The 23947-nt window shown below is 38.3% G+C and overlaps 1 protein-coding gene across 1 annotated transcript in view; it reads left to right on the top strand.

Moving 5' to 3' along the window:
• Nucleotides 1-339: 339 nt before the first annotated feature.
• Nucleotides 340-23947, top strand: part of aqr (aquarius intron-binding spliceosomal factor) — a 45558-nt gene continuing 21950 nt past the window's right edge. The window contains exons 1-25 of the mRNA XM_023951542.2: nt 340-486; nt 929-1015; nt 1129-1185; nt 2063-2103; nt 2186-2221; nt 2337-2457; nt 2546-2686; nt 3313-3381; nt 3559-3659; nt 3763-3839; nt 4794-4858; nt 6616-6732; nt 6812-6925; nt 7167-7270; nt 10253-10355; nt 12755-12875; nt 13120-13261; nt 13423-13601; nt 14308-14475; nt 16159-16328; nt 18014-18255; nt 18344-18493; nt 19205-19274; nt 21202-21312; nt 22035-22144. Coding sequence (XP_023807310.1) covers nt 929-1015; nt 1129-1185; nt 2063-2103; nt 2186-2221; nt 2337-2457; nt 2546-2686; nt 3313-3381; nt 3559-3659; nt 3763-3839; nt 4794-4858; nt 6616-6732; nt 6812-6925; nt 7167-7270; nt 10253-10355; nt 12755-12875; nt 13120-13261; nt 13423-13601; nt 14308-14475; nt 16159-16328; nt 18014-18255; nt 18344-18493; nt 19205-19274; nt 21202-21312; nt 22035-22144 — 2696 coding nt within the window. The 5' untranslated portion in view covers nt 340-486. The remainder of the gene's footprint in view (nt 487-928; nt 1016-1128; nt 1186-2062; nt 2104-2185; nt 2222-2336; nt 2458-2545; nt 2687-3312; nt 3382-3558; nt 3660-3762; nt 3840-4793; nt 4859-6615; nt 6733-6811; nt 6926-7166; nt 7271-10252; nt 10356-12754; nt 12876-13119; nt 13262-13422; nt 13602-14307; nt 14476-16158; nt 16329-18013; nt 18256-18343; nt 18494-19204; nt 19275-21201; nt 21313-22034; nt 22145-23947) is intronic.

The following is a 23947-nucleotide window of genomic DNA, read 5'->3' as shown; positions in this document are numbered from 1 at the left end:
AAACGTTAAAAAATATTTAAATAAAAATAAATTAAATATAAAATTGGCTACTAATGAAAAAAATCATTTAAATAAAATAAACAACCAAAAGTTAAACAAATAACCTGAAAGAAAAAATGTTGTGGAAATAATGGGTAAAACTGTTCAAAGCTGCTAAGAGGCATATGAGCCTGTTTAGAGAGGTGCTGTAGCTCAATTTGTTACAAAACATAAAATATATGCCTAAAACTGGTGTTTCGACCTAACTCTGCAGTATTGGAAAAATAATCCGATAATTAAGACGAATCTTGGCCCCCAAAACATTTGAGCCATTAAAAGTTGAGAAATGTATATGCGGAACCCTGTGCTTGTCGCTGTTCCAGGGGACAATGACAGAGACGTACCCATTCAGGAAGTTAGTGGTAATCGGCGCGTTGTTGTGTACACGCTTGTTGTACAAGGCGTCGTTTTTTCACCACGTTTATGTCAAAGTAATTAACTGTTGAGGTTAGTTCATTTGTCTTATTTCTCAGGTGACAACATATGTACAAGTTTTATATCTGAAATAAGTTTGTTTACGCCGCTAAGTAGTAGCCTAGCATATTGTGGGGAAAGCTAACGTTTCTATCTGTTGGCGTTTGGCAAAACAAAAGTACGAAGCCAATCGCAAAGGAAGTTGCCATAATGTTTCCGAGTCTTGCCCTCCATACACCTTTTTTTCCACAAAAGATTTCTAACGGCCTTTTTTTTTTCTTTAGAAGTGCATATTTCTTCAAAGCTCAGTTAGTGTTCTCTTTAAGTTTTACGTTTGTCCATTTCGTTTGCTATCTTATATTAGTAGCCACAATCTTAACCTTAATCGGATTGGCGTTTACTTATACCTTTTATTATCTTGCTGCTTTTGATGTGTCATCGATCTCTGTTGTTTACTGTGGATGTCGTCTCGTAGATGGCGACTACTACGGAGAAAGAACCCGCTGCTAAGAAGGCTGCAGCGCCTTCAGTGTCTCAGATAAATGCAGAATATGTCACCCAGGTAAGCAACAGAAGCACATTTCATATGTACTGCAAAGATACGTTTGAATAATTATACCACTCTCACATGTTTGATTTTTAAGGCTGATTAAATTTTCTCATTTATATTTCCAGTTGGCTAATAAGTATTGGGCCCCTCAAGCTAAAAATAAGCTACCGTTTGACCCCAAGGTAAATCAGAGTTTCAGTATTTGCATGTTTCCCTTTCGGCTTTTCCCATCAGGGGTCACCACAGCGAACGAGTCGCATGGTAAACTTGGCAATGTTTTACGCCGGATGCCCTTCCTGACGCAACCCTCTCAAAGCAACCGGGCTTGGGACCGGCACAGAAGCAGAGAGGGGAAAGAGTTTCAGTATTTGCATACAATAGCTTAATCAGAATTATTTTTTCATCTTTTAATTTGGACTTTTTTCAGTGGACATTAACTGATTTTTATTTTTACTCTGAATAGTCTCAGTAGCTGATCCGTCCTTCAGCTATTTGTCTTTTCTTCTCAATGAAGTATTCCAAGTGCATTGTAAAGACTTTGGACAATGTAGCAACAATAGCAGAAATTAAACACTTGAAGGTCAGACAAAATATAAGAAGAAACTCACATTGCCAAAGCAGTGTTAACTGTCTAGCATAAACCTGAGGAATCTTGATTTGTTCTGCACTGGCTTGGCACTAGATGTGTAATATTTTGTCAATTTCACTGTGCAAACTTTGTAGATTGCATTGGTCCATTTCATTTAATGTTACTTTGGGATATAAGAGGTTTTGGGATAGGTCAGTGCTTTGCTTTAATAGTTGTTCCTGGAGCTGTTCAATAATTCCACAATGGGAAAATATTTGATCTGGTTTGAACAGGTTTTTATTGATAAATTTTACCGAACAAACACTGATCAAAAGGACTTTTGATGCAGTTAACTTTGTGGGTTGAATTGAGACAGTAGTTGTGTCTGCACAAAATACAAGAGAAATATTTTTGTTTTTTTTTTCTTGTTTGTGACTTATAAATTTACTCTGACATATCGGTTATGGATTTTTTTCTGTTTTTGTTTTTAGGTGATGGAGGATGTCTACGAAAAGGAAATTGTGCAGTCCAAGTAAGTCTATACTTTTTCCTCTTATCTGTCTTTGAAATGCTGAACAATCTTTTTCCTTAACATATTTTTTAATTGTTCACAGATTTTCTATCAGAAAAATTATGCTGCTTGAATTCAGGTGAGGAATTTCCATTTGATTTCTTCTAAAATTGCAGCAGGGAAAAAAGGATATTACAATTTTGAACTGTCAACAGTTTTGTTTGGTTTCATATTTTGTCCCTTTTCTATTTCAGCCAATACCTTGAGAACTACCTTTGGGTGAATTACACACCAGATGTGTCCAGCAAAGCTTTTATGATGTCCATTTGTTGCATTGTCAATGAGAAGTTTAGAGAAAATGTTCCAGCATGGGAGGTAAGCAAGGTTATTTTTGCTTTTAATAAAAGGCTGAGTCATGTATTCTAATTTCCTTTGTTATTTTTTTGTTAATAATGTTTGTAAGGTGTTTAAGAAGAAGCCCAGCCACTTCCCCTTCTTCTTCAAATGCGTGATGGAAGCTGTGTTGACAGGCGATGATGCTGGACTCTGTCTGAAGGAACAAACTGTTCTCCTGGTTTTCCTGGATCACTGCTTCAACAGCCTGGTTTGTACTGCATTAACCAAACGTTTTAGGAAAAAAAAGGTGTCGGGGATGAGAGTATTGGATGCTTCCAGTCATTCAAGTATTAAACTTTATTTTAAAAAATGCTTTTCATGCTTTGAGCAGCTCAAAGGGCTTTACAATTAACAACAAAAAGGCACAAACGTTGAATTTACATTTAAATGTATAAACGTACATAAATAATTACATAAAATAATTAAAACATTTTAAAATAAATAACAAGCTAAGATAATAAACAGGCTGCATGCATTTATTTAAAAAAAGCCATATCCTTTGACATTTCAAAAATATCCTTTTAAAATAATACTTTATGTGCAATTTTCTGTAATTGTTTGGAATGCCCTCTAGGTGGCAGTGGTAGCCCGTGCAGTGCTTCTCTTGGCAGGTCGTTTGTATCCTTAACAGCTGCATCAGACCTCAAAGAAACACACGTCTCAATTTAAAATCTGCTGCGATAGCCTGCTGCCCTTTGATTGTATGCCATAAAAGCTTGTAAATAATTTAGTTCAGACTTTTATTAGGGGCTGAGGTGCATTAAAATTTGTCACATGCTGTGCTTTTGGAAAAATCCCATGACTGCATTTCATCTTTCTTCTTGTTCTATGCAGGAGGTTGATTTGATCAGAGAACAGGTACAGCAGCTCGTCTCCCTGCCAATGTGGATGTGCCTCTTACCAGTAAGCTCACATTTTCTAGTTACCGCCCTATGTTCTGGTTGTCATTCCACATCCCAATCTTGTGTTCTTTCAAATAATATTGTCTTGTGTGTATTTATTGTTTAACACTGACTTCTTCCCTGTTTACTAATTCTCCAAAAAATTGGATTCTTACATTTTTTTGCATCATATTTGCAGTCTAGGCTGCAGCAGGAGCTGAAAAAAGTCCCAAAGCTGCAAAAGTTCTGGAATCTAATCAAGAAGAAATTTGACCAGATGGATGCTGATGCGGCTAAGCAGTAAGCCTGTTTTTTGGGTGTTTTGAATCAAATCTACGCCAATTTAAGTTTGCTCTTTATTGTTTGTATTTTGATAATTCTGATTTTTTTGTATCTTCTCCAGGGCAATCAAAGAAAGGACCTTTCTCTCAGCTCTCATTAAAAAGTTTCTCGGCGTTCTCATGTCAGTTCCACCAACAGGTAAATAAATGTGTTTGGTTTGGGGGGGAAAAAGCATAAATGCACAAATGGAAGATGGAAAATTAAATAAAAAAGTCCTTGGAAAATATTAGTTCAGCACTTCAATTCAGATTTAGGTGTTTATGTGATTTTTTCAGCTTTATTCCTGTATTTACCATTACCTTGATATCCAAACTAAATGTAGTATTGCATTCCAAAAACTCACACAACTGGGTGTATGCACTTTTTTTCTGCACTGGGGTACTGGTGAGGGAAACATTTTGGCAGTTTAATCCCCCAATCCAACCAACTAATGCTGAGTTAATGCTTAAGGTGGGATTGAGTCCCATTGTTACCATCTTTGATATGGCATGACCGGGAACTCAAACCCTCGATCTTCTAGCCTTCGGGCAGACACTTTACCTCCAGGCCACTCAGCTAATGTCTACTTTTTCTTATAATTTTGTCGCCTTGCTTTGAGTCGTGCAGCAGCTTAAGAAACATGCACTCCAGCTTCTATACAGTTAAATGCGCTGGCCGTGATGCCGTGATACAGGCCGACACACGAGTCCCCCCCATCAGAATGCTAAAAACTGAGTGTTTAGATAAAATTCAACCTGACACTCTTGATTACAAGCAAAAACCCAGCAGGGTCAGCATCACTCTATTGGCTTGCTGTATGTCTCCACGTTAAGTGCGCACACACAGAGACACACAGAGAGGAACAGGAATGCTTAATGAGGGCTGAGCTCCCAGCATGCTGCTGAGCTGGCCGTGCAGCCTCTCATTGTGAGAGCTCATCCACTTAGCAAGGCAGGTTGGTGTTTTCTTCATGTTTGCTGGCTTCAGATTTTTTGGAAATGTTACCATCTAGCTTCCTGACATTTTGGGACAGTCTATTACTCATGTTTCGCACTTTAAATGAACAACATTGTGTATCTGAAGTAAAATCTTTTTCATGTCTGTTTACCACAGGGCCTCTGTCAATGGACAAAGTCCATTATTGTGAAAGATTCATTGAGCTCATAATTGATTTGGAGGTAAGACAGATTTTTAATTTGAACTTTACATCCCACTCTTGGTTTTCACTCAACTAAAGTTTATATGTAAAAACTGAGATCATGTCCACTGACATTATGTCTAGAATCAGTCATGAACAAAGTAATACGTCATTACTATGGTGTTAGTACAGGTGTTTTAGAATTTAATCATCGTTTACCTTTTAATTTCACTCTAATCAAATTTTTGTCACAGGGTGTTTGATAAATGTCAAATTCCAGCTCCTACTGAGGGCAATGTCTGGGGAAATGGGCTTTGGTTTATTGCCTAGTTCTATTTAGAAATAAAAGTTAATTAATTCAAGTTTTAGTTTGAATTCATATTAGCAAGAATATAAGATAATCATTTATTTTGAAAGATTTTTTTAGCTCCTAGCCATTCCCCTAAAAAGATCTACAGTCAGAAAGGCGCAAAATGTTCTGATGGTGAGTTCTTTTCTGTCAAATCAAACTTTTGTTTCTGACCAACGACTGTCAATGAAAGAAAACATGAAACATAACCCATTGGGTATGAAGTCAGTCTTTGGTTTTGTCACCATTTTGGGAGGATATATCTCAGTAAAACACAACCTTTCCTCTAATCGGTGACTAAATGGGAGAACCAAGCCAAAAGGCTATTGGAGCACACCAAGAACGACTGTTGTAAAGAGATATTATCCATGTTTGATTGTGTTTTGAATGTGAAAATGATACCAAATGATTAGCCTATGACAAATTTGCCCCTATTAAAGTTTACATCTATGTTAAACCTATCCATAGAGATAAAAAAACAATAATGGTGCAAGACTGTTAGTCATTAAGAGTGAATGAGAACTGACCTACTGGTTCAAAACCTCCTATAGGGATTAGTTACTCCACCAGGATGAAGTTAGTTTATGTTTTATATCTGCCTCAAACAGGAAGTTATGGGGATACGTCATTTTTAGGTTAGTGATTGTTGTGTGTATCTTTTTAATTTGTTGGAAATGAATAATTGTAGATATCAGTGTTTTACATTTAGCAAAATCGTGCCGACAGTCTTAAAATAAAGATATAAAGTTGTGTTAAAAAAAGACGGGAATGGAGAACAGTCAAGCCTTCAAATGAGGTTGTTGTGAAGACATGTTGTGCCACAAGACGATCATTTCTGCTGCCTTAGCAGATCAAATCTGTCTAACACAGACGCTCAATAGATTTCATCTGGCTCTTTGCTGACAGGTTAGCCTTGCAGTTCCTGCCAGCAGCTTGTGGTCAGCTAGCCTACTGTCTCCAGAGACTTTTCATGTCCTTCAGCACTATCCTTTCACAAAGCCTCAATCGCAAGAAATCCATACTTCCCATTCTGACGAGAATCTAAATATGATTGCAGGGAAAAGGATCCTATTCCGTCCGAAGGGTTACACTCAAAGGTGGCTTATAGATATTGAATTATTTGATTTATAGTTAGGGATGCAGGCGCTGCAGCTGCTGTCTTTAAAAGGCAGTTTTGAATCATGAAGCTGAAATGTATATCTTTCGGTTGGGAATCTGGCTGATTCTTTTTAAATTTACTATGATGTGCTGTGTTTTCCTCTCATAAATGGGGTTGACTTGCTGAAAAACTTGGTAATTGTTAAGTCAGTTGCTTTGTTTTACCCTTCCTGTTTAAAATGTTGGTGAAAATGCAATTAATTAGTTTTTTAAATGGCTTTCTTTCTTACAAAAGCATTCGTTCATGTCTGCTCAAAAGTACAAATGCTATGGCCTCCCTGTGTTTCCAGGCGCTGCTGCCCACCAGACGATGGTTCAACACAATGCTGGACGACTCTCATCTTGTGGTCAGCTGCCAACTCTCTGGCCTCCTTAAAAGAGAAACGGAGGGCCACCTCTTTTGTCAGGTAAAACAAGCTTTTAGTGACTTTGAAAACCTGTTTTCTCCGTGAAGAAATCCTAATTGGTGTTATTTGTTCTTTTCAGCTTCTCGACATGCTAAAGTTTTACTCTGGTTTTGAGATCAATGATCAGACAGGAAATGCTCTTACGCAGAAAGAAATGACCACGTTGCACTATGACAAGATCACTTCTCTGCAGGTAAACAGCGACTTAATCAGAGATCAGCAGAGTTTCTATCAGCCCTCTGTTAGCTGTGGGCTTTTTTTTTGGACATCCAGTTTTTTTGTCAGGTTTTAAATGTATTGAAAAATCCCTGGAAATGACAGAACCCAATCTGACTGAGAGGATTGTGAAAGAAATCACGTAGTGCTTGAAATTGACACAAGTTAATATATGTTTATATATATATGCACCAATAATTCTTTTTTTCATCTTGCAGAGAGCAGCCTTTTCTCATTTTCCAGAGCTGAATGACTTTGCGATGTCCAACGTAGCAGCAGTGGACACTCGGGAAACCTTGACCAAACACTTTGGCCATCTTAGGTAGGTAAACAAAACTGTTGGGACAAACAAATATCAAACAAATGTCAGTTTGTTCACTCTGGAGTGTTTTTTTTTTTTGTGAGCTACTTCGATAATGACTGCAAGAAGTGATCTAAATGCTTTAACATGACAAGCCTTATTTCATTTGACCAAACACATGTAAAACATGTCATTCAGTCACGCAAACTATTTGTGCAAAGTGAGCTAACACCTGTGCTCAGACGGTGTTTATGTTCTTCTGGGGTGGATGAAAAAAGTGGTGAAAAAGAGAGGGAGAGTGCCTAGTCATCTCCACACCAAGACCCCCGCCAAGGCAGCAGCGGTAGCCAGGACCCCCCAACACCCCACGGGATAGCAGATAGAGGAAAACTGCTGCCCCCCCCCCCCCCCCCCCCCCCCAGGACAGGGGGCCAACCAGCCTGCCTATCTGCCTCCCCCATTTCCCCCCATCAAATCATACCATCATACTAAGGGGTCAGAAACCACCAATACTTTGTTAAACAAGCTTTCTTGTTAGCCTGCCTTCGTTTTGTTTAAAGCAGAAGAAAAAGGTGTTCCATTGATATGAGAACGCTCCGTGTTCTGTTTTAATGAACTTTTGCTTGAAATGATCTCTCAACATCAATAATAACAGATGTTTAAATCAAGGCAGTGTCACTTTGGGGCACACTAAACAGGACACTGGTTGTGTTTCGAACAAAAAAAAACCCCCAAAGTTTTAAATCATGACTCTTGACTTTTCTTGTTTCCATTTTTTAAATGCTGTAGTGAATGATAAATACTTAAGCCCTACAGTTGGTGTCCTCCAGTCTGAATATTATGAGCTAAGCTGAGCTGACTCAGGTGAAAGACTTAGCTCAAGCATTTGTATATTTTTAGACTCTAGTCTCCCTTTTCCCTCCGTTTGGGTCTTGAATATAGCAGGCACTGCATTGTTCCCAGCTTCTCCTTCGCTGTCACCAGAGCGCCTCCCGGGTATCGCCGAATACACCCATCATATTTAACGAGGCAGTTTTCATTCAAACATCTCTCACTAATGCCAGTTTATTCCAGCTGTGCCACCCATGGGCTAAGCTCCCAGTCAACTGGTGTTCCGAGTTTATCCGCTAAGTACAACACAACACACAGACGCAGCTCTTCCTGCACACACACACACACACACACACACACAATGAAGACACAAACACGGGGAGTTTATTTCAGGACAAGGGAGCATAACTATTTCAGAATCATGAACATTCAGCTTTTATTACTGTGAATTACACTTTAGTTGTAGTTTGTGCAAACAATAAGATTTCAGATTTAGTTTAAAATTGGTGTCTTTTCTAAGCATGCACAACAAGATAACAATCAAGCTGTCAACCATATGTAGGGCAAAGTATAAAAAAAAGATTTAAACTTTCAAAATTAGATTTTAAGTTACTAAAATAATGGGTTCATGGGAAGTAATATACAAAACTTTTAAATACCTGATCAAATATTGATCTGTTTATTCTTGTAGAAAAATTGACAGTGAAAAATGAATTGCAATTATCCCTGCACATAAGAAATACATGAGAATTTAAATAACCTTAAGTGGCATTTTTCGTTTAGCACAATAAAAAGAGATTTACATAACTTGTTTTACTTTTTACATGACTGAAAGTTCAACAACATAACTTGGAAGCATTAGGTCAACAGGCCAGTTACTGTTCTATTCCTGCCATCGGTTGAGTTTTTGTCAAATGTCATTTTTCTGACACAGTTGTGCTGCTGCTATTTTGTTGCCAAGAGTAGAAATGGAACCAGATATTTAATGGTACCAGATTATGACAAAGTAAAATATCTAAGTAAAGCATAATAGGGGTGGGGATTAAATACGTTTTCTTCCTCCTAGTCCCTTTTGAGCAAATTGTCAATAACAGAAGATTGATAAGGAAGGGTTCAGTTTTCCTCCTTCCACTTCTTGTCAAGCAAATAAACACTATTAACAAACCTCAAATTTTATGGATTCAGTAGGTATTGTATGTATAACAACAATGCAAAGAAAATTAACATTTGATCCCTGATTAGGATGCAACATCAGTCTGAAACTACATGATCAGCCCAGATTTCCAATCTCATGATTTTGCTTAATTATATCTTAACATATTTTTACATGCGTTTGTTTATGTATGGATATGTATTTTCTTTTACTTTTAAGTTTTTAATTTCCCAATCAAGTCACAATTAGGTAATTGTCCAAAGTTTGATGTATCTATGTATAGATATGTCGTTTTTTTGTTTGTCTTTATTATTTTTGTTTTGATTGCTTAAAATAAACCAATTCAAGTGTGTACATGACCCATGCCTGAACGCCAACAGAGCCACCAAAGTGCACCTCTGGCAGAATATTCCACCCTACCGCTCAAGTGGGGCTTAACAAGCAGCTAGGATGCACATACACGGTCACTCTGGGTCAGTGCCACGTGTGGCTGTCCAGACCTGTCACTGTGTCCAGGCCCTGTCCTTCCCCCTGCACCAGACCTTGCCTCTGTAACAGTGTCAGCTGTATTAGAACAGGTCTGTATGCAGAGAGCCACGCCTCAGCTTTCTGAGACAGAGAAAGGCTTTGATTTTCATAATCCTGTCTCATCGCTGTGCCCTCAACCCTCGACACACACGCTGACTGAGCAGGACCACGGTGTCTCAGCACACAGAGGAACTGCTTTGTGAAGCAGGGCAGACAAACACAAAAAAAAAAATGATATGCGAGTGTTCTATTTGGGGAAAATGATGTCCAAAAAAGCTGAACTGACCTAATTTTGACAGACATCAGATTGTTTTTTTCCCCCCTTAATCTTCATCATTTCACTGCCACCAAATCATTATATCTGTGCTGCAATTAGTTATTATCTGCTTATTGTTATCCCTGCTCTGGATAATATGAGATACATTTGTAATTTGTAAATGCATTTTTTACGCGCCATCTAAACTTCTTGTTTACCTTCTCTGTGTCTGTAGTCCCAACATGCTCCACCGGGTGGCCTCATACCTGTGTTTGCTGCCAGAGCTGCCTGAAGGACAAGACACCACCATTGAAAAAGACTTTCTTCTTGAGTTGCTGGTTTGTTCTTTTAGATGTACCATATTTAAATGTTTGTCTATTCAGCAGATATGTTTATTCAACTGTCATATTTGGAATTTAAGTCTTGAATTTGTTAAATAAGTGTATCATTTTTAAATCTTCTCATCTGTTGTCCGTTAAGACATATTTTAGTGTAAATTTGCATCATTTCTTTTGATAGCCCCAAATAATCCTGAGGTATTTTTATTGTTTTCTATTTTCTTAGCATCTACTTGACCTTTCTGATATTATTTATTACTTACTATGACAAATGGTTCAAACAAATCTTTTGTTGGAATTGGCATTTTTCCGCAGATGCAGGAAATGCTCTTCCTAATGTGTTTCAAGTCTGTTAAATCAGCACTTGCAGAGAGAACTTCTACATACAGTACAGACCAAAAGTTTGGACACTCCTTCTCATTCCAAGAGTTTTTTTTTATTTTCATGACTATGAAAATTGTAGATTCACACTGAAGGCATCAAAACTGTGAATTAACACATGTGGAATTATATACATAACAAAAAAGTGTGAAACAACTGAAAATATGTCATAATCTAGGTTCTTCAAAGTAGCCACCTTTTGCTTTGATTACTGCTTTGCACACTCTTGGCATTCTCTTTATGAGCTTCCAGAGGTAGTCACCTGAAATGGTCTTGAAGGAGTTCCCAGAGATGTTTAGCACTTTTTGGCCCTTTTGCCTTCACTCTGCGGTCCAGTTCACCCCAAACCATCTCGATTGGGTTCAGGTCCGGTGACTGTGGAGGCCAGGTTATCTTGCACAGTGCCCCATCACTCTCCTTCTTGTTCAAATAGCCCTTACACAGCCTGGAGGTGTGTTTTGGGTCATTGTCTTGTTAAAAAATAAATGATGGTCCAACTAAACGCAAACCAGATGGAATAGCATGCCGCTGCAAGATGCTGTGGGAGCCATGCTGGTTCAGTATGCCTTCAATTTTGAATGCCAACAGTGTCACCAGCAAAGCACGCCCACACCATCACACCTCCTACTCCTTGCTTCATGGTGGGAACCAGGCATGCAGAGTCCATCCGTTCACCTTTTCTGCATCGCACAAAGACACAGTGGTTGGAACCAAAAAGGTCCAATTTGGACTCATCAGACCAAAGCACAGATTTCCACTGGTCTAATGTCCATTCCTTGTGTTCTTTAGCCCAAACAAGTCTCTTCTGCTTGTTGCCTTTCTTTAGCAGTGGTTTCCTAGCAGATACCATGAAGGCCTGATTTACACGGTCTCCTTTGAACAGTTGTTGTAGAGATGTGTCTGCTGCTAGAACTCTGTGTGCCATTGAGCTGCTCTTTAATCTGAGCTGCTGGTAACCTGCCATTTCTGAGGCTGGTGACTCGGATGAACTTAACCTCCGCAGTACAGGTGACTCTTGGTCTTCCTTTCCTGGGGCGGTCCGCATGTGGTTATTGTGACTGCACTTAGGGACACTTTCAAAGTTTTCCCAATTTTTGGGACTGACTGCCACTATGAAGAACCTAGAATATGACATATTTTCAGTTGTTTCACACTTTTTTGTTATGTATATAATTCCACATGTGTTGATTCATAGTTTTGATGCCTTCAGTGTGACTCTACAATTTTCATAGTCATGAAAATAAAGAAAACTCTTTGAATGAGGTGTGTCCAAACCTTTGGTCTGTACTGTATTTGTAGCAAAGATAACTCAACATGATTACAATAAATTATGCAGTACGCAGTTATTAACTGAAACCCTTTTAATAGCATTTTGTGTCACGGAGACTCTTCCTAAACTCACATTTGTAAACTGGAAAGTGTTAATGAAAGGAAAGAGCGGATGCCAGTATAGAACAAGATCCTAAAATAAAATTATAAGCAAAGGCAAGCTTTTTGCTTTAAAATAATAATAAGACAATGTTTATTTTGTAGATCAAATATTTTGTATAAAACTAGGTTTACTCTTTTCAGAAGTTTAGGTTTAGCATATTTTAATGTCAAAATAATGTTTAATGAATGAGTATTATAATATGTTTTTGCTCATTGAATATCTATTATTTGTCATTTTTCTTGAAATGTAAACATTTGCTGTGATTTTATAGCTGCAGACATTTAAGAAAAACTATCTTTAGATACAATATGATGCACACATAAGTGTAGCTTTCTGTCATAATGACCTGGGTGGCCTTTTATAAGCCTCAATAGTGGACACTTTTAGCAGAAGAGCTATATTTATAAAGAAAAATGATAAAACACAATGGTTAGGGTGACCCACTTCCTTTTTTTCCTTTGTGTGTCTTCTTGAAAGAGAGAAAGTAAAAATCCTAAACAATGGCCCAAGGGCGCAGTGGGGGCATTTTTTTCATTAACCCAGTTTCTGTGTGTGTGTGTGTTCTGTGTCACTGCCGCACGCACAGGTGTCCCGTCATGAGCGCAGGATCTCTCAGATTGAGCAACTGAACCAGATGCCGCTTTATCCAACAGAGAAGATTATCTGGGATGAAAACATTGTCCCAACAGAGTACTACTCAGGGGAAGGTGTGTGCTGGGAACCAAAGTGTGAACCGTTGTAATTATTAGTACTAACTCTAAGGGGTCTGTTGCTAATCTTATATCTAATTTTTCTGTACAACAAACCATTGGGTCTTTTTTTGAAGCTCTTTTAGCTGTGACATTAAATAGAAGCATATTATTCATTATTCATTTATTCTGTATGTAGTATTTTAATTTTTATTCACAGTAAATATTTGAGTTTATGCACTTTATTGCTGTCTTTTTTTAGGCTGCCTTGCTTTACCAAAGCTTAATCTTCAGTTCCTGACCCTCCATGACTATCTGCTGAGGAACTTCAATCTCTTTCGTCTGGAGTCCACATATGAGATTAGACAGGACATAGAAGATGTGGTTTGGAGAATGAAACCATGGTAAGATGTCTCTGCTTACAGCGGTGTTTATAGAACAGCCTTTGTCCGCCCTTGTTTCTGCAAAAGTAAATAATTTAAAAAATATGTCTAATGAGCAGCTTTAAATTAGGCCATTCTTCAGAAAGACTTGTTCCAGCATCTTGTGGTTTTTGTGCACACAGGCAGTCAGAATATGGTGGCGTGGTGTTTGGCGGCTGGGCGAGGATGGCTCAGACCATTACCGCCTTTTCCATAGTAGAGGTCGCCAAGCCCAACATAGGAGAGAGCTGGCCTGCACGTGTACGAGCTGATGTCACAGTTAACCTCAATGTGCAAGATCATATCAAGCATGAGTGGGAAGGTAAAAGTTCTCTTAAACATAGCCTTCCTTGGCTTTTACTTCGTCCTGCTTCCTCTTCGAATTTTCCTCATAACCACTCCCCCCCAGCATGCAGGTCATCACCTTTCTGAAGCCTTTCCCCTCAACGCACTGACTTTTTATTTTTTCACAAGTATTTTCCTTTCCGCTTTAGATAAAACGGATTTGAAAAGCTTTTGATTCGTTTGAACTTTAGGAATCCGTTTAAGCGTCAGACGTGATTATAGTTAAATAAAGTGAAAATGTAGTGTTTATCTGTAGACTTTGGGGATTGCACAGTTGTTTCTTGTTATTTCTCTCACCGCACAGCAAGAAGGGCCTGGTTCAAATCCTTTGTGTGTGGAGATAGCATGTTCAACCTATGCATGCGTGGGTTTTCTCCAAGCACCCCAGCTTCCTCCGGCAGTCCAAAACCATGCTACATGGTTGTGTCTCTGAATTGTCCCTCAGGTGTGAATGTGAGTGTGTGGTTGTTTGTCTCTGTGTGGTCCTGCGATGGACTGATTAACCTAAGTAGCCGGGTAGGCTCCAGCAAACTCGTGACCCTGAACTGATACAAGTATATGTAAAAAATGGATGGATGTATATCAGTCTCTAATTCTGTGCATCCAACAATAGGCTCTCATTCCAGTCTGTGATTCTGTTGTCTTTTTCATTCTATCTCTTCCTTCCATTCACCCTCCATCAGGTCTGCGGAAGCACGACGTTTGCTTCCTGATTACTGTACGGCCCAACCTGCCCTACGGCACCCGCTTCGACCGGCGCCAGTCCTTTGTGGAGCAGACTGGCCTTGTGTATGTGAGAGGCTGTGAGGTGCAGGGTATGCTGGATGAGAAGGGACGCGTCATTGAGGAAGGTATTCCTTTGCATCTGCTGCCCTTATGGACTCACATATTGAACAAAGATGACACAACATTCATGAGAAGTGGGAAACATTATTATAGTACATTGATATGGATCTTAATGCCTAAAAAACTATTATTTATTTGCACAAGAAAAGCTATGTTCATATGAAGTGGCTATAATTTATTAAGGGAAACTGTTTTTTTGATTGCTAATTAGCTAAAGCATTTTTTACTTGTTTATCTTTATCTGAGATCTCTGCATATTTGTAAAGGACTCTTCTATGACCTCAATAAGGATAGAATTGATTTGTTTATGTTATAATGCATAATGAACGTGCTGAGATCAAAATTGAACCATTTATCTATCATAGAAGGTACAATTTTTTTCAAATAAAATAAAACAAAACCAAATCCTGCTTTGACTGTTGTACACTCATGTCTGCAACCCAGACCAACCCAAAAAGTGGCATTCACCTAGTTTAGCCTTTTTTATCTGTAAGAACATGGATACGAGTGTTGAAGCACTCTTCCTTTGCTGTCTTGTCTGCTTGGATTAAATATGCAGCAGGAGTTCTCTGTAAATAGACCCTTTGCCAGGGAATGGGCCCAAACTATCTGTAGCTCTTTGGCTAACTGGCTGATTCAACAAAGCTTTGTAAATTTAGGTGTTAAGTTATATGAGCCAAAATGAAGTTTCTTTGCACATTTCTTTGTAGTTTTGCTCATATCATCTTTTTTAATTTGTCAATTAGTGACGCCTGGATGAAAGGTTAGATGGGCACCTCCACTCTGGATGGAGGAGGAGGAGAGGAGAACTTGGGCTGTTTGTTTCTGTTGACCGCTATTTTTCGGTTTCTTTGCAGTCACCTTTTCAGCCCATTGTCAGTAATGCTCAAACAAAGTCAATTTATTATTGTCTCCCTGATTTATTTTGTAAATAAAAATAAAACAGAATGGATTGGGGCATATTTTATAAGACAGAAGCGCGTCAGACACTAAACTGAACCCATCGCCTCCTCAGCTAGCTTCAACAGGAAAGCCGCCTCAACTTCAGTGAAAGTTTGAAATAAAATGAGCATTTTGGCTGTTAATATAATCTCCAATAATGTTTTAGAAAATAGAAGAAAGCATTTTCAGGTAAAACATTTTTCTATGAAAAGCAGATCTTCAGGCACTCACCTTAAATAATGGCACATGCACCTCGATGCGCGTTCCACTATTGTATTATCTGTAGCTTCCACTCTCCAGCTATCCCGCTCTCATTTCAGTAATGGGGTTTGATGGTTTCCCACGTAACTGCACATGGCCTCACAAGTTGAAAGCAGATACGATTAGTGACATCCTCCTGCGTTCTGCCCCACAGCTTCAAACACAATCTATTTGGATATTTGTGAAAGCTGCACTAGAAAAGACACTACAGCCCGAGTTCTGTCACTCAGGTTATATTTTATGAAAGCTACAGTTAGTTAAATCTTTTCAGTGTTTTCTCCTTTTCAAAGTGGGTTTATTTGTCAAAATTATACAAGTTGTTATTCAAATATTTTGGCTGAGCTTTATTTTATATAAAATGTATAATTATCTTCTGTTTTTTTGTATTCAATTTTATACTTGTTTGCAGAGAATCTCTTGTATAGTGTATAGTTCTAAGCTAAAATGCATTGATTCCTTGTTTCTGTATTTATGTTGCGATGTAGGACCTGAGCCGAAGCCAAAGCTTCGTGGGGACAACAGAACATTCAGAGTGTGGCTGGATCCGAACCAGTACCAACAAGACATGACGAGCAGCATCCAGAATGGCACAGAAGATCCATATGAGACTTTTAACATCATCATGAGGCGTAAACCCAAGGAGAACAATTTCAAGGTTCGCTCTTCTCTTCGCTTTCTGTATACTAGCAGTCCCTCCTAGGGAAAAATAAATGATGGTCCAATTTTAGTGTTTGTCCCAGCACCAGTACCGTTTTTCTAAAAGTTGTGATAAAATTTGCAATGTCTTTCAGTATCAATTTTATTCGTAGAATGATGTACACATTTTGAAATAGCTTTTTTTTTTAATAGTTTATTAAAGTGATACTTTATCCAAGTCGACAAAAAACTTTCTTGATGAAACTGTGCGTGAAACAGGGCTTTATTGCAGGATAAAACAAAATTTTATTATTATTCAAGACTGACTGTAAAATGTGTTATTTCAATTAAAACGACATGCTTGCTAAATTTTACACAAGAATGACCTAAAATATCTTTATATTTAGTTGAATTTTGACAAATGCAGAAAAGAAACTCAGATTTAATCAGTTTTACTTGTTTAATTAAGTAATGTTGCCAAAAAAAAGTTTATTTACAAGAAAAATCTGTTATTTTTTGTTTAATTAAGTTAAGTCAAGCACACAGACAATGGCCACTTAGCTTTAATTTTTTTTTAAAATTAATAACTAACATTTAATCTGAACTTCAATTTTCTCTGTAATAATAAAAATCTGTAACATTAGAAAACAAGAGTTTCAGTTAGAAAGATCACTTTGGCTAAACACTTGTCTCTGCCTGTGAATAAAATCATTTGGAAACATTGTAACTGTAAATTATACATTTAGAGTTTTTGTTTATACATCTTTTCTAAGAGAACATTAGTAATTAACATTACTATGTGGTAAAAAAAAAATTATCCTTTATGGCTACCGGTATTAATAACCTTAAATGAGCTCATACTTCATTCAACAGTCTGGCCAAAGGGGTTGATGGGAAGTTCTGAATATTTTCTTGCAAGCTGTAACTGCTCTCGGTCATGCGTGTTTGTAAAAGCATCAATTAAGACCTGGTCTTTTTTTTTTATTTTTGCAAAACCTTGCTGACATTAACAAGGAAGTGCAACACGACAGAACTTGTTCAAAATGAGAGTGACTGGCAAAGTTGCAGCGAAGTGATTGTAATTGGACAAAGTTGGAAGGTCAAAAAAAAAAGGAGTTGGTAAAATTTTTGGGAATCGTGTGATAGAAAAATGGCAAAGTTCTGGACGATTTTACTGCTAGGTGATTTATCTTGTGCCCGGGAACTTTTGATCTACTAACACTTCAGTGGTGTATCACACAGCCAAATTCCTCTGTAGATTGCGCAGGATGAGTCAGAATAACTCTAGTGGTGCTATCTAGCTAATAATTCTCTTTAAATTCCTCTATTCTTCTAGAAATATAAAACTTCCACTGAAAATCCTCATCCCTTAATTGTGGAGAAAGCTTGATATTTTACCACTTTTTAATGATGGCTTTGCTCAGTCTGTTGTGTCTGATCCCACACTTTTCTTCACAGCCAGAACTTCATTTTATATTTTGGATAGTGGAACTAATTAGCAAGAATCCCTTCTTTCTGTAATTTTTTTTTGTACAGACATAGTCTGCAAGTGCCTAATGTGTCTGGTTCAAACAAAAAACTCCTTATATTAGCCAGTTTCATCTGCCTCATCGTCCAGTCAAACTAACTATTTTTGATATGGCCCTTAATCCGTTTTGAATTCTAACAGAAAATGAAAGTGTATCACGTTTCTCTTTACTGTAGGCGGTGTTGGAGACCATCAGAAACCTGATGAACACAGAATGTGTTGTCCCAGACTGGCTTCACGACATCATCATTGGCTACGGTGACCCAGGCAGCGCCCACTACTCCAAGATGCCCAATCAAATCTCTACGTTGGATTTCAACGACACTTTTCTTTCCCTTGAGCATTTGCGATCTGCCTTCCCGGGTTACTCCATAAAGGTCTCAGAGGAGAACGCCGACCTTCAAATCCCTCCTTTCAGGTAAAAATTATAAACGTTCATGGAATTGCAGAAACAAAGATGCATCATAACAGCAAACTCTTTTCTTCCCTTCTCTTTACATTGCTAGAATCAAGTTTCCCAATCAAAAGAAAGCAGACAAAGGGAAGAAGAGAAAGGCCAATGAAGATGGGGAAGAAAAAGAGGAAGAGAAGATCTTGATTGTGGAGCCATACGTCACTCCCAACCGTGGACCATATCCCTACAACCAACCCAAACGGTAAGCAATGGAAACATTCAGGTGGGGAACTCCAGCTCTCAAGGGCCACAATCCTGCTGTTTTTTTTTAGATATACCTGGTCTACTTGCTGCTAATTACCTGGATCAGATGCATTTTATTAGCACAAAGCTATAGGGGGGACCAGGTCGAGAGGGCTGTGTGTGTACCATTGTGCACTTGTTGGTTACAAAGTTGGACTGTTTCATTAAGGCAAATCTTTTCTTGGCTTCCTTTCATGTCAGGTAATGCAGATATATCAGACTGTCCGCAATATTATCTCCAAGTTAGCATTATCTTTATAAAGCACAGCTTCAGTCTATGTTTTTTCCCAATTTTGTTGGTGTAAAAAATTTTAGAGGCAACAATGTCTAACAACTCAATTATGACTTTTACTTGTTTGCTGTTGTTATGCATCTGTTATACACTGAACCTATTTAATAAGAGCTGTACCGACTAAGCTTTAATACCCCGAAACTCCTAGACCAAGCGGAAAATTAAGATTCATTTAAAGGTTGTTTTTTGCCCTGAGATTTTTCTTCTTGCTTTGATACTTAAGTCTTGATAGAGACAAAATGTGCATGGGGATGCTTAACACTCTTGGTATTATGCATTTTTCTGAAAAACTAATGAAAGTATTAGAATGCAACATTGTGCTCAATGTCAAGGGTGTTCTGCAGTTTTTCTGACATTTGCAATGTAAATTGCTCACAGGAATACAATTCAGTTCACGCCTACTCAGATTGAAGCCATTCGAGCTGGAATGCAGCCAGGACTAACTATGGTAAGGATCTTGTTTTTGCATTTGCATTGTCTAAGCAGCACTGAATAGTGTTATTATAAATATATTTTTTAAAGTGAAATAGAGTCAGACTAAAGGATCATTTCTTGGGACCCTCCTGCTCCTTCCTCTCTGTTTGCAGTGAAGTGGTTGATGTGTCAGTGGAGCTACTAATCCGCTCTTTCCCGTGCATAAAATCAGCTATGTAATCCCTACCTGCTATTTTCATGCCAGGAGTAGTGACACAGAATGCTGTAAGGGCTATTTACATGTGATGGTTGTAGGCTGGTGCCGGGATCCGAGTTGTTTACCGTGAACATAATTGCATTTTCAGGAAAGTGTCAACAATGTTTAAAAAATTGACTGCGTGCTTTCATCTGCCCCTCTTCAACCATTCTTACCTTCTCTTCTGACATATGTTCCTCTCATTAACTGCTCCAACAGCCCCTGCTACCTCCTGGTTTGCCTGGCTTTCATGTAGGGAAACCAAGGAGCTTATTATGATCTGATTTATGCAGGAATAGGTTATTATGCTTTCTATTTTTAGCAGGGATTACTCACCTGAGAGACACAAGCTAAGACCAACCTGTTTCATGAATATGCATTAATTGTGGGCCTCATTTACTCTTTGTTTGTCTAAGGCAGGTTCCTGTCCATTTTTATCAGTAACCTGTACAACATAAATGGTTTTTAAAAAAACTGTAAAACGAAAAATGCAAATGTTGTACAAGACCATATAGGACAGATTTCTATGAAGATGGATCACAATAAAGGGGGGCGGCCGTGGTGCAGCGGTAGGGCGGTCGACCCATGATAGTAAGGTTGCAGGTTCAATTCCCGCCTTGCACGCCCATGAGTCGAAGCGCCCTTGGGCAGAACACTGAACCCCACCTTGCCTCTGGTGGCAGACGGGCGCCTGTGTTTGGCAGCGGAGCGGCCACCAGTGCTTGAATGAGTGTGTGAATGTTTGTGTGACTGGGTGAATGGGTCTGTGACTGTAAAAGCGCTTTGTCCTTGTAGGTAGAAAAGCGCTATACAAGTACAGTAAATCCTTGTTTTTCGCGGGGGTTACGTTCCAAAAAGAACCCGTGAAGTAGAGACCTCTATTTTTTTCTTACAATAATACTCTATTATACATTGAAAAGAAAGAAAAAACATTTTACAGGCTCAAGCATTTGTTTCACAAATAAAAGTACTTTAGAAACGTTTTTTTCAACAAATAACTTCTGTACTGTACTGACAAATAATAATTTGAATCATCAATGTGAACAGAAGGCTTTAAATTGCGGAGATTAGCCCCACCCACCGCGATCCGAGTAATTGGATTAAACGGGAGAAAATTTGAAATGATTGTGAAAAAAATACAAAGTAAGGTGGGACAAATAGTGACTCCGGTGTATTTCACCGCTCTGCAGACTGAGCCGCTGCATCCTGACTCCGCTCTGCAGTGTTTTCTTCTTTTGAAGCCCGCGGTGCAGCTGTGTGTTTGTTCGGGATAAGATCGTAGTGATAGGCAGTTGTTGTCGCTCTTTTTTCTATTGGTTTTGGAGAAACTCGAAATTGCAAGATAATTTGCACGTGCGTAATGTAAATTTGGCAAGCTGTTTTACATACGTGTACATATTAAACTGCAACGTTATTGACGCACAGGTAGAGAAGAAGCGGAGTGACTTTTTAGCCAATCAGAATGCAGAACACAATGCACAATGCAAATCCGTGTGGTAGCGAAACCGTGAAAAGTAAACCGTGTTATAGCGAAGGATCACTGTATGCGCCATTTACCATTTAAAGCATTCACAGCACAAGGTTTTCTACATTATTATATTCTTGCAATGAGTTTTTTCCAATGCCTTTTACTTATTTATTCCTATTACTAGATTACCAGATTTATTTTCTGTGTTTTATTTATTTATTTTTGCGTTTTCTGTAGGTTGTGGGACCACCAGGCACTGGAAAGACTGATGTTGCGGTGCAGATCATCTCAAACATCTACCACAATTTTCCTGACCAGAGGACGCTTATTGTCACCCACTCTAATCAGGTTAACACCCACCTTCAAGATGTTCCTTACAAATAATACTGAAGCTGTCTTAAAGCTTTGGGACCCCCGCTTACGATTCTAATTAGTACATTTTTACTTGGGATGTAAAGATTTGTTTTTAACGATTTTATACCATAATTAGTAGTTGCTGATCAGATTCATTGCTGATATTAGTTCATTTTTTATCTATTTTCTATTTTACCTACCTAAAATGGATCCAGGACATCTTTGGCCCACTGTTGTTTTTCCACATCAAAATAATCCAAAGGGGACTTTTTTAGAACATTCTAGCACACTGCATGGTCACAGGTCTTTGCCAAATTCAAAGGTTTTTCCCTGGATAGCTTGCTCATTTTTTGCTGCCATCACGTGTGTGTGTCTGCTGTGACACTTGGTCTTTCTTACATTACAGTAAAATAAACCCACTGTCTCAATCCAAATGGTATTTTCCAATATTGTTTGTGATCAATTTATTTCATTTTGAAATGATTTTATAATTGGTATAAGACGATTTTATTTGATTAATCAATTAAGTCGATTGATCATTACACCCGTAAATTTTTACCATGGGGGGGTAATAGAGACTCAGTTATGTTCCAGTTACTGCCCCCCCCCCCCCCCCCCCCCCCCCCCCCCATTCTTACATGCAAAAGTACCGTAGTCTTAAATAACCACAAACATTATATATACATATCGAAAAATGTCATTTGAAATCTCTTCAGGCTTTAAACCAACTGTTTGAGAAGATCATGGCTTTGGACATCGATGAGCGCCACCTTCTGCGTCTGGGCCATGGTGAGGAGGAGCTGGAGACTGAGAAAGACTTCAGCAGGTGAGGACAGCAGATGGCAGGTGGGAGGAGGAGCCTAAACAAGCAGCAAAACTCTGCGACTTGAACTCGCATATTCTCAAGTGAGACTTCATGTAACCTATTAGCATAGGGACTGTGTTCCACAAAACATTCACATATGCAATTGAATGTCCTTATATATAAGGACTGAAAAACAACACTTAATTCTCCTACATACTAGACCATTCACTTTTTTAGACAACCTAAAAGTAAAGGAAAAAAGATCCTGCAGCCCTGCACTTACTGCTTGAACCTTTCCACTATTGATTCTGGACGACGAGATGAAAAAACCCTCTGTAGACAAACAAGAACAAACAGCAACTGCTCTGCCTCTTACCTTTTGTACCTTGCCTATAACCAAAACCAGGTTCATGCTTCCATTAACAGTCACCCCTACCCGCACTCTTCAAAAAGGCAATGCACTGCTGAACTCTTGAGATAAAAGCCCACCCACCACAAGGACACAGTAATGTGAAAGAACACTTAGTCGAATGTACTCAGAATTTAATATTTTGATTGGTTACTATTGTTCTGGGTTTAGCTTACTTAGCTTAAGCTTGTGCATATTAATTGTTAAAAAACTTATAAAAGATTGGGTATTACCAGTAAATTGTAAAAAAAAAAAAAAAAAAACTAGGAAGGTAGATTTCCTGCTCTAGAGCTAAAATATTTGTTGAAAAACTATGATTAGATAAATAAATGCCAAAATAATAGACTGGTTAGTATATTCTCAGCTTAACAAACTGTATTTCTTTATAGAAATAAACACTCTGATCATCTTGGAGCGTTCCCAGTGATTATGATGCCTACCCCGTGTATTTTCTACGTCCAAAACGTTTTTGATTCACAATAATTTGAATAAAGAAACACTCAGAAATGCAATTTTTAGTTTAATTTTCCTAATGTATGTCCTCTATCATCAGAAAAATCACGCAAGAACATGTTAAAAACAACCAAAACATAATTTTTATCAGAGTGAGTCTTTAATCAAAAAGGTTTGTGACTTCTGTGTACACACACTGGGTTTGTTTTTAAAGTGCTCTCAGACATGACAACCTCCGTACAATGAAGAGGCCATGGTAGTTTGCAGCACTTTATCCACTCTAAGCATTCTGTGTGTGTTTGTTTGGGATTGTATGTGTGTGTGTTTTAGTGCCCTTAGGCACGGTGACTCAATTTTTACTACTGAGACACAGGGAGAAATGGGGTTGTGCATTATAAGCATTCCTGATGGATTTGAGGAGGACTGGGCTTTCTAAAGATACCCAAAACATTTACAGATCTACGTGACAGTCGCTAAATTTACCACCATGACTGAATTAATTGGCCATCTTTTCTTTTTTTTTTTTCTCTCTCTCTCTAGAAAGGTTTTTCCGCCAGCTGTTGGATATAAATAGCTCAGTGTCGCTGAATATTAAAACATTTTTTTGATGCCACTATTTAAAGTTACTGTATGGGGTGCAGTTATAATCTCTGAACTAACTTCATCCTGTACCTCAGCATTATTTCTAAAGCAGGACAAGTGCATATTTGTCATTTAGTATTGTGTAGCTGCCACGCAGATGCATTAGTGTTGTATGAAGACGAAGGCATTAAAAAAAATTGTGCACATGAAAGCATGCTCATGCTTTCTTAAATTATGCAGCAACACAGACATAAAAAAGAGCTTTCGCTAGCAGCATTTAATACAGCCCCCCTGCCTCGATGCCTTATAACAACATGCAGACTCCACACTTCTTCCAGCCCACTGACACTAGGAAGACGAGGGAGCCAGAGTTTTAATTA

Source organism: Oryzias latipes, chromosome 22 (genome assembly GCF_053564925.1).
Source record: "Oryzias latipes strain Hd-rR chromosome 22, Olatipes_Hd-rR_3.1".
Lineage (NCBI taxonomy): Eukaryota > Metazoa > Chordata > Actinopteri > Beloniformes > Adrianichthyidae > Oryzias > Oryzias latipes.
Note: the sequence above shows the minus strand (reverse complement) of the source record. Positions and strands in the feature narration are given on the sequence as shown.